Source organism: Epargyreus clarus, unplaced genomic scaffold (assembly GCF_041222505.1).
Source record: "Epargyreus clarus isolate Ecla_fem2 unplaced genomic scaffold, WU_Ecla_fem_2.2 ptg000023l, whole genome shotgun sequence".
In the NCBI taxonomy this organism is placed as follows: domain Eukaryota; kingdom Metazoa; phylum Arthropoda; class Insecta; order Lepidoptera; family Hesperiidae; genus Epargyreus; species Epargyreus clarus.
Genome location: NW_027332230.1, coordinates 16,644,733 through 16,656,077, shown reverse-complemented (window position 1 = coordinate 16,656,077; position 11,345 = coordinate 16,644,733). Strand labels below are relative to the sequence as shown.

The following is an 11,345-nucleotide window of genomic DNA, read 5'->3' as shown; positions in this document are numbered from 1 at the left end:
GGGTTCGAAGGCGACATGTGGCGTCGAGCCCTAATTGGATTTCTGAGATGTTTGAGCTCGGAATCAGGGGAAATAAAGCATTTCCCTACTTTACAATTATATGCCTTGTACTTGCGATTCCGTTGTATATTTTTCAACGTCAACCCAATACTATTCTACAATGATTCTATATTCTACTAGGGAAAGGCCTCTTTTGAAGAAGAGTTTCGGCTACAGCGGCCGCTGCGCTCAGCAAATGTAAATTGATAGACTCAGTAGAGACCTGGAATTCGAACCTGGCACGTCTCAATTAAGTGGTTGAATTTGAAACAACTATGCTACTGCTACATATTACCATCAAAGTAATTTTCTAAACAAAAAAAAGTAATATAAAGTAGATTAATAGTCATACCACATAAGTAATAGCTTTAATTAACCCAGTAAAAACAGATATAGACATTTTACAGCTAAGTGAAAGTATGGTAGTGGTTTTTTTAGGAGTTAACAAACTTAAAATTAATTACACAATTTTCATTATAGATGGTTCTTACCTCTACTAACAGTCAATTTTAAATCAAGTCTTTACCCAGTCATAATGTTTCAAATATAACGCAGAGGACAATCAAATTGCCGTCAAGATAAATTAGAGCTCTAGATAGTGGAGAGCATTCAATGAATACGTAACTAGACAGTACATTCATATTCTAATACTACAAGACTGAACATTTAAACGTGCATTGTAATTATGGTAATGGTAGTTTCCAATGATTAAACTGAAGCGGTACGATCGAGACCGTGGTAGATCTTTTTTACCCGAAGCGGAGGGTAATGTTTTTTTAACGTATTTATGTATCTCATGTGTTTGTCTCATTCTTCAGCAGGGGCATAGTCTTGAGGTCGTCTTGAGGGATTTAAACAAATGAGGTGTCAGATTTATTTAAATCGTGGGAGTGCCGTAGACTAGACATTACTTCTATTTTCAGCAAATTACTTATTTTATAACATTTAGGTTTTTTGTTGTTTTTTACCACGCTTTTATTAGCTTAACCTGTATGTATGTATGGATTTGGGTATTTATTGAACTCGAATACCTACTTTGACCAAATTTTTTAAACTTTTCACAAAAAGAAACTATTTTGTGTATGTGTCATATATTTATGTTTCAAATCGAAAACCTTACGCAAAAAAGGCAGAGACTCATAAATAAAACACTACATCAATTTCATTCATATCCTCCAAATTCTGACGTCACGTTTCCAATAATCAACAATGAATACTATTTGAATATTTAACGTCTTAATCTGTTGTACCCGAGACGTTCATGTTTGCCTAAGTAAGGAATTCAAATGTCTCATTTTAATACATTAACTCCTGCCTAATCCTACGCTGTAGTGACAGCGAGTTAGCGAGCGAACTAATCCTGTGACAGCGTCACTTAGCAAGGGAAAAATAAATGCAAAAATAGCGTTAAGATATTAAACAAAGACAAATGTTTGATAGGGATGTGGTAAGCCAGAGACGCGTTGCAAATGTTGCAACTTAGTCTTCAGGAGTAGCAACGAATAGCACAGCAATTGTTGTCGACTTCACTATACACTTCTTTACTTCATACCCGTTCTATTTGGAATTGTCCATCTACATCGATTACATAAAAATATACATACTGGGTATATAAACTCAAAGTAAAGGTTTCCTCAAATTATTAACTTAAATCAGTTTTTATTTTTTATAAAACTTCGCACTCACTGACAAAAACGCGACGTGATGCAAGTGACTTCATTTACACGCTAATTGTTTTTTTGCCTCAAGCCGATTTCTTATGGATAAGCACAGGTTAAACATAAGAGTACAATTCTACATGTAAAGCGAGAAAATCGTTCACCGCCAGTGGCTTACCACGCCTTAAACTCTCCTGAAAGTAAACAATATTTCTAAGTAAATTAAGCACTTGGGCATTGCAATTACCAATATTTACATTAACAGCTGCATCTTAGCTAAAATATTTCACTTCAATGGATTTACGAAAAATCTCGCCCTTATTTAATTCTGAAAATAATAACAATGAGGTATTATCATTGAGTTTATCTTCAATTTTGACTAAAGTTTTGTCGAATTTATTGTCTTAAATATCTAGCTGTTGACTGTTGTGTCAACTGGATTCATAGTGGATTAATAGGCTTCATTGAATAAGTACAGCACCTATATAAGTAGAAAATTCCACTAAGTATTAGTTATGCTACACTATTTATAAAAATCAACGTGCATCTAATCTAATGGTTTGTTAGTGCACATTCTGTAGAGAAACATTTCCGTATTCTATTTCCCGTCCTAAATTCCTGGAGCAGTAAGTTTCTCTTGTACCAAAGCCGAAAATTCCCGAAAATTCTTGTAAAACCGAGAAGTAGATCTGTATACAGTTACCGCACCAAAGGACAGAAATGCAGAGTAAAGCAAAATAGCTTGAAAATGTTTCAAAGTTAGTTTCATGACATCAGCTTTTTGACTGAATAGAAATAAGTTACATTGTTGTTATAATATAAGTAAATTTAAATCACTATCTACATTTTATTCTATCTTTCCCTTTTATCATGTCATAAACTTCTTATTAATAAATCATTTAATAAGAGAAGTATTGATTTTTATGCATTTGAATTGTAATCTACAAACAATTAAGTACAATTAGAAATCAGTGAGAACCAAAGTCTCTAATAATATTCACAAATGCATTATTTTGTAAATATGTCCCTTTAAAATATAACAACATTCGTATACTTCATTTTATATGTATTCTTATTTCAATAATTCTCAAGAAGAGCGTTGATAGTATCAATAAAATAATCTGACAACATTACATTTTAAATCGATGGAAACAGTCCAAGCCTACAAATTTACGACAAAAATGGGTCAGAGCAGCGACCATTACATCACAAAAACTCACAAAGGGTCCCTTGAAACTTCTCCGATTCTTCGACGACACGAATGATTAATTTTGGGTTATTGAAAACTTTGTCCAACTTTCGCTTTTGTTTGCAACTTAGTTTATTATGATCTTCGGCATTGTGATCTTTGCAATCACGTTATGGCTAGCCCTTTGTTTTGTGAACTTTGCGAAATCTTCTTCAAAGCATCTGTAAATTTATTCGTAACCTTTCGTTTTCTTTGCCGTCCTGAGGGATGAATTTTCAAATTTTGGTTACTCGCATGCAGAATTTCGTATTTCTAGACCAATCGGTATAAGCTATCCGTGTATAGTTTTTTGAAATTGTTCGCAGAAACCTCAGGGATTTTTATGTCGTTTATCTTTTCATGAAGTTCGCAAAAATACTCCGCTTCAATCTAGGCACGAGTTTACTCCAAAACGTTCTAAATCAGTTTACCTATTCCTAAAATACATTATTTTAGAAAGTGGTAAAATATGATTCGAAGGCACCACCGCCAAAACTATTTCTGCCTAATAATTCAATTGGAGTGACATAATTATTCGAGACAGTCTATACTCAGATAAGACTCAAATCTAATCTAGGGTCGATTATAGATGTTCATGGGTGAAAGTAGCTAAGTACCATCAGGTAAACCGAATGCACATTTGATACTTCAAGAAAAATATGTTTCACAATATGCTTAATGAGTTTTATTTTTGCATACTTACATTTCCATAAACCACTTGAAATTAAAAGACATTCGTCATTACAAATTGTAATATCCTCGGCTATCTTGAAACAGTTCCTTAACAAAACTTGTTTCAACTCGGAACTTTAAAACTTGCTTCCTCAACGAATTAATGCATTCGTTGTCAAGTCTTCAGCTCTCTGAAGTAATTACTTCTCTTCAGGCATCTAACTTCAAAACGTAATCTATATTGTTTATTTGTTTTTTACATTATTTTAATATATGCAATAATAAAAATCGGGTAGCTGAAACAACATTAACATTATTAATAATCAATCTATCCAACCTTTTAACCTATAAAAGATCGACATTTAATCTTATCTTCATACTTGTCAAATTTTAATCTTTAGCAGGTAAAAATTAAATAGATAAATATCCGACATTAATGATTGCTATCCAAAATAGCAATAAAATGCGACGCCATAAAATGCCCTTCAAAACACTAAATTAACATAAGTTTCGACACCGATCACCCATCCAATTTTTGACCGAATTTTAAGTTGCCTAACTTTCCAGATCAATTTTGCATTCATTACAAAACCAAGCGAGTCGCGTGTTTCAAAATACATTTAGCTTATTAACACACCAGATATATGTGTAAAATATTCCGATTGCTTGTCAGGACGGTTTCCTCGCAAGCTGAACCAATAAACTGGCATGAACGTTAGGATGTAAAATAACTTTTACTGCCAAAGCATTTGATGGAAGACCGTATCGTTATCATCGTTTACTACGCTGGTGTATAAGGTACTTGTTAAATCGCAAGCGAGCAGTGAACGAAGGAAGGAAGATATGATGACAAAACATAATACCATTCTTTTTTTGTGTCATTAATGTAGACAATGATAAAGAAATAAGAAATAATGATAAAAACCTTCAATTTAAGTAAAAAATAATAATCCAAATTCATTTACTACGAAACAGATCGTACACACAATTATATTTCTACGTCAATAACATACCATTTATTCGCAAGGCATTCATTTTACGGAAAAAAAGCTGCGAAGATAAGATTGGGATGTGATCTTAATTCTTTCAAGAATTAAGCATGAAAAATAGCGTACCTACATGTCTTTCATAAAAATCATAAATTAAATAGATATTATCGAATCGATCGAATGTAAAACTAACGTGAACTATAAATCATTACAAAATGACCTTTTTATTTTGGATTATAAATATCTATCAGCAACAGACACTTTAATAATATAATTACCACAATCAATTTCCTAAAAAAATGATTCGTATCTTTTCGTCGTTTGTCGCTACCCGTTCATAGTTGACCAAGTCTTCAGCTGGTCGGAGTTTCAATTAAACGACATAATGGGGCCGTAACGTTCCAGCAGTAACATCTTCGCTATAAACCCGGAAAGGATCATTGCGAGATTAATTATAATTTAACGGAAGCAGCTTTACTGTCGATGCAAATATATCGACAAATCTGAATTGATATGTATTCTTGTTACGTTTTTTTTTTTTTTTTTTTTTTTTTTTTATTAAAATAATGTTCCACATATATATATTTGTGTCACACGTATGTGAATTTCTCATTCGGAGTTATTTGAGCGCATGTGGGATATCGGTGCGCTGGATCCTTTAGCGATTTGATACTGTGGGATTCAGCACAACTACCCATGGCTTTTTACAAATATAAATTTATATATTTATTTATTATATACTACTACTATATATATAATATGTATGTATATATTTATGTACATATATTCATATATTGGCATGTAAATTACATTATATATTACATTATATTTATTAATTAAGTGATACGAGTATATATAATACATTATTAAGTTCGTCGTTCGGCAAGCGTACAGTACAGACGTGTCGCTAATTATTTAATAATCTTTGAACCATTAGTGCAACCAAATTTACTTATACTGACCTTCTACTTAAAACAGCAATCACATTGCATAGTGCTACATTTCTTATAACTATTCTTATTCTAAGTGCATCGAGTCAACAAAACCGCAGGCGTCCCTCACCACTTCGGGTAAAAGAGACGGGCTCTGATTTTTTGCTACGCTCACACAGCGCTGCACACGCACCGATTTAGTAACTGTGAGTAAAACACGGATATCATGAGCCTACTACGCTCACCTACTGGAAGTGGCACTAACATCGGGCGAAGCGGATCTCAGCCAAACCTATGTTCTACTAGTACAACAGCCACACTACCTACTGAGACATCCTGTATAACCTTTCGTAAGCGCAAACACCCCGAAGAAATGGATGTACAATCGCAATTAAAAGATATACAGACACAAATGGCAACAATGATGGAAATGCTAACGAAATCTATAGAGGTACAAAATGAAAGTACTAAAAATATCAGGAGTGACATCGCACATATTAAAGAAGAGATGCTTAATATAAAAAAAGGTATGGGATTGACAGAAGAAAAAATCAATAATCTAGTTTTGGAACAAACGGAAATTAAAGCAGAAGTTCAAAGTCTCGTTAGTACAGCCAAAATAACAGATGAAAAAATTTGTTCTTTAGAGTCTAATATGGAAAAAATAAAGTTATCTTCAACCGAAATGCAAATATTACCAAATAAAACGTCAATGGAAGAAATATTGGTAGAAATTAATAATCAAAACGAGAGAAAGAAGAATGTGATATTAGCGGGCATTAAAGAACCTCAATCCAGCGATCACAAGGAGCGTCAATCCTCTGACAAAGCAGAAGTATTTAAAATTATCAAACAAATACTAGAAAACTGTCCAGAGCCCACAAAAGTAATCCGCGTTGGAAAATATAAACCAGAATTAAATCGTTCTCTCAAAGTAACTTTTGAATCCGAAGAAACAACTAAATTAATATTCAGAAATAAAAATAAGCTAACAAACACTGATGTGAAAATTTTCCCCGATCAAACGCCATACCAACAAACATATTTTAAGAAACTTAAAGAAGAACTCAATCGCCGTACTGCAAATGGTGAAGGTAACTTAAAAATCAAACATGTCAAAGGCGTACCCCAAATCATAAGCACTTCTTCAAAAAACTAATCGCTGCAACTAATCGAAACCGAAACGAAACCCTACCAACCTACCAATATGTGACCAATTACGATGAGATAAAATGTTCTCAAAGATCGCTTAAATTCTTATATGCAAATGCTAGAAGTATTGTAAAACCTGGAAAGTTTGACGAACTATGTTGTGCCATAAAATCTTTAAAATCAACTATACACATTATAATATTAACAGAAACGTGGATTAAATCCGATGATGAAGCGCACAGATTTCAAATACCAGGATATACTCACTATTATCATTTTCGGCATAATACGATTGGTGGTGGAGTTTCAATCTTTGCCATAAAAAGTCTCAAACATTATCAGATCGAAGAACTGTCTCAAGACGACAACCACTTTTTATGGATCCATTTGAACAAATTTTGCATAGATATTGGAGCTGTTTATAAACCAGGAAGAACAAATGTTAAAAGTTTCCTTGACACCTTCTCGCTGCAATTAAATCGAAGAAATAGAGCAGTCATATTTGGCGACTTTAATCTTGACTTGCTACACATAAACAATGATGTCAAAGAATATAGGGAAACTCTTCAGGAAAATGGTTACAGGATAGTTAATAAAATTTCCATGAAATATTGTACCCGTGAAACACCGCATAAACAGACTTTATTAGATCACGTTGCTACGAATTTAAAAGAAAATCAATTCCATCTCGCTATCATCGAGTCAACAATATCAGACCACAAACAAATATTCTTTGAAATTAGTAAGTATCAGCCGCCCAAAAAGCTCAAAATAAATTACGAGGCAGTTGACTACAGAAAGCTACTAACACTTGTAGAGGAAACCATGGCCAACAGAGAAAATAACATTTTTTCCAATTTTGAACAACTATTCGTTAATAATATACAAAAATGCAAAGTAAAAAAAATCAAAGTGATTAATCCACCAAGACAAGACTGGATAGATAAGAAAATAAACAACAAAATAAAATACAAAAACCATCTTTATCAACTACACAAGAGTCGCCCACAAGACGAAAATATTAAACACACGCTCATCACAGAAAAAAAGGCAGTTACTGAAGAAATACAAAAGATGAAAAGTGAATACTACAAAAAAAAGTTTTTTGCTTGCAAAACTAAACCTAAAAAGATGTGGAGCTTAATCGATAGTCTAACTCATAATAGAATAAAAGATGTCTCAATACCGTCCAAATTAGAAAGAGAAGGATTAATTGTTACTGAAGGAATCGACATCTGCGAACATTTCAACAACTACTTTTCAGCAGTCGGATCATCTCTTGCTCAGGCGATCCCTGTAAAATATCACAATAACAAGATTTATACTACAGCCTTAATTAACAAACAGCAAAACAATTTTGGCCTAGCAGTTTTAAAACCAGCCACCAAGAATGAAGTTTTAAATATAATCAATAACTTAGATACTAATTCAAGTTCAGGCATCGATAACATTAATACGAAAACGATTAAATGCGTTAAACATCAAATTGTCTACGAACTAACAAATTGTATAAACTACTGTCTAGAGCAAGGGACGTTTCCAAAAAGTTTAATGATTGCTAAAGTCACACCAATTTTTAAATCTGGGAATAGATCAGATCCTAACAGCTATCGGCCTATATCGGTATTGCCAGTAATATCAAAGATATTTGAAAAAATCCTGTACAACCGTCTTGAAACATACTTAAATTCAATTAATTTTTTATATAACAGACAATATGGGTTTAGAACCAAATCTAATACTTTATCAGCTATAATTGATGTAGTTACGAAAATTAAAACTAATATAGATGAAAAAAAAATCTGTCTGGGTATATTTATAGACTTAAAAAAAGCGTTTGATACAGTAAGTCACAAAATTCTACTTGATAAATTAACTGATATAGGTATTACTGATAAAGCGCATAAAATATTTGAATCATATCTGACGGATCGTGTCCAAATAGTAAAGATAGCAGAATTTCAGAGTTCTATGAAACCTATGACATATGGAATTCCGCAAGGATCATTGCTTGGGCCATTGCTTTTCCTAGTCTACATAAATAATGTGAGCAAACTTGAGCTCAACGGAGAATTATCATTGTATGCAGATGACACTAGCCTATTCTACTTTGGCCATAAAATAGAATCAATTATTGATCAAGCACAAAAAGATCTAAATCTCCTCAACATCTGGTTTCATAGTAATTTATTAACTATAAATACAGAAAAAACGAATTTTGTAATATTTGCAGCCAAAAATAAAAAAATTAATAATTTTGAACCACTCCAAATTAACAATAAAAAAATATATAGGACGTGTACTCAGAAGTATTTAGGACTTATACTTGATAACCAATTAACCTGGAAACCACAAATTGAGAAGATAAAATCCAAATTAAAATCTTTAACAGGCGCACTCCGAGGTATTGTTCGATGTTTACCGAGAGATGTTAGATTTACAATATATTATTCACTAGTAAAACCACATATCGATTATCTGATTGAAATCTGGGGCTCCGCAGCTAAAACTCACATTAATTCGTTACAAATATCGCAAAATAAACTTATTAAAACACTATTTCATTATGATTATCTCACACCAACATCACGAATATATAAAGAAACTAAATTAATGGACATAATTCAAACTTATGAATATAACACGTGTGTTCTAATATATAAAATACTTTCCAACGAAATACATACCAACATTACATTTAATATTAAAAAAGATCATCCGTACCTAAAAAGACTAAGAAGTGTAAATAATTTAATATTAAGTAAAACAAGAACCAAGTTTGGCAAAAATAATATAACTTATAATGGAGCAAAATTATATAACAAATTACCCAATAATATTAAACAAGCAAAAAATTTACATGTTTTTAAAAAACTACTTAAATTACATTTAATTCACCAAAAATAATAAAGTAAATAAAGAAAGTAAAATTTGTAATATAATTAATGATAGTAAAAATAAAATTTAAAAGAAAAAAAATAAAAATATAAACACAGAAAATATTTTGTATAGTGCAAAATAAAAATAATAATAATAAATAAAAAAACAAACCAATTAAAAATTAAAATAAAAACTATTTACAGTCGTATACATATATATAAAAACACAAATAAAAAATAATATAATTAAAATAAATAAATAAAAGATAAATAAAATGTAAAGTAAAAATTAAAATACAAAACTTTAATTACAAACCAAAATACTTACTGCGTACCAAGCCGCTTCTAGTCACTCTGCATCCGTGTAATTTATCGTCGCTTGCGTTTCGTATACCTTGCATTTTAGAAAACTACCCACATTGTAAATGTTTAGTAATGTGAATATAACATTTAAGATATTTTAAGATAACCTATTTGTACGCACGCCGAATATTGTACTTAATTTTAAGTTTAGATAAGTTCTCATTATAAGTGAATGTAAATTCTTTTGAGAATAAAGATTTCTAAACCGAAACCGATTAAATTGTTGTTCTCAGTTCTTATTATTAATTTGTTTTAAATTATTTACGATATGTTTACACAGTTTCTGAAAGGAATTTATTGATGATTCTTTTTGCATAAGTTTAGTTATTTCGTAGGGAGCCACTCCTTGCAGCTCACACAACGCCTCATGCTGTTGTCTCTGCGCAGCAAACGCCGCGCAGGTGGTGAGTAGATGTTCAGTCGTCTGGCTAGAGGTGCCGTCACAAGGACACAGATCCTCACTGAGTATGCCAAATCTGTGTAGATACGCCTTGTGAAAACCGTGTCCAGTGAGGATCTGTGTGAGCTGAAAAGAGGTCTCCACATGCTTGTTGAGCTCTTTGATGTCCTTAAGACTAGGCAACAAGCGTCTAGTGTGTTGTCCTTGGGGTGAGCTGTCATATTGGGCTTGCCATGTAGCTAGAGTATTTGCCTTAGCATTTTGTTTTACGTACGACATAGGGATGCGCGTGTAGTCTGGGGCCCTGTGTGATGCTGCAGCGCTTTTTGCTGCGGCATCCGCAGCTTCGTTGCCCGCTATGCCGACGTGGGCTTTCACCCATTCAATCTCGATAGTGTGGGTGTTACGGTGTGTGTGAATGTGTTGGTGTATTTGTGTTACCAAAGGATGTGTGTTGCTGCGGTTTTGGATAGCATTCAACGCGGCGAGTGAATCTGTGTGTATGTGTACGTGTGAATGTGTGTTGTGCAGCGAGGTGCCGCCGTCATGTCCCACTGCCCATTGGCAAGCGCGGCTTATGGCATATAGTTCGGCCTGAAACACGGTGCAACAGTTGTGTAATTTGTGTTTCTTAACTGCTATTTGTGAACCCAGAGTGTCATAACACACAAATGCAGCACCCACTGATCCGTCTTCGTGCTTGCTGCCATCTGTATAAATATTTATAGCTGATGACACCCTTGGGTTCTGTTCTTTCGCTGCGGGACACGACGAGACCATCTTGACATCGACTCTCTCCGCCGGATGCAAGAGTTGGGACACTGGAGTAGGTCTTTCGCGTTCTATGTCCCCCGGCAAAATGTTGGTTGTGTTATAGAGTCTGGCCCGTTCGATGAGATGTATTTCTCGAACTTTAAGGTCTAGTGGGGTAAATTGAGCGAGTGCTAGCGCGGCAGATGTCGAGACAGTGCTTCTTGTTACGTTACAAATCAAATCAAATCAATTTATATTATTCAAAATAGGTTCTTTACAG

At 33.2% G+C, this 11,345-nt stretch overlaps 1 protein-coding gene across 1 annotated transcript; it reads right to left on the bottom strand.

Annotated features, from left to right (window-relative positions):
• Positions 1-10,141: 10,141 nt before the first annotated feature.
• Positions 10,142-11,092, bottom strand: LOC140751780 (uncharacterized). Its single transcript, XM_073085819.1, has one exon. It carries the CDS (start codon positions 11,090-11,092, stop codon positions 10,142-10,144), a length of 951 nt encoding a protein of 316 aa, XP_072941920.1.
• Positions 11,093-11,345: the final 253 nt, after the last annotated feature.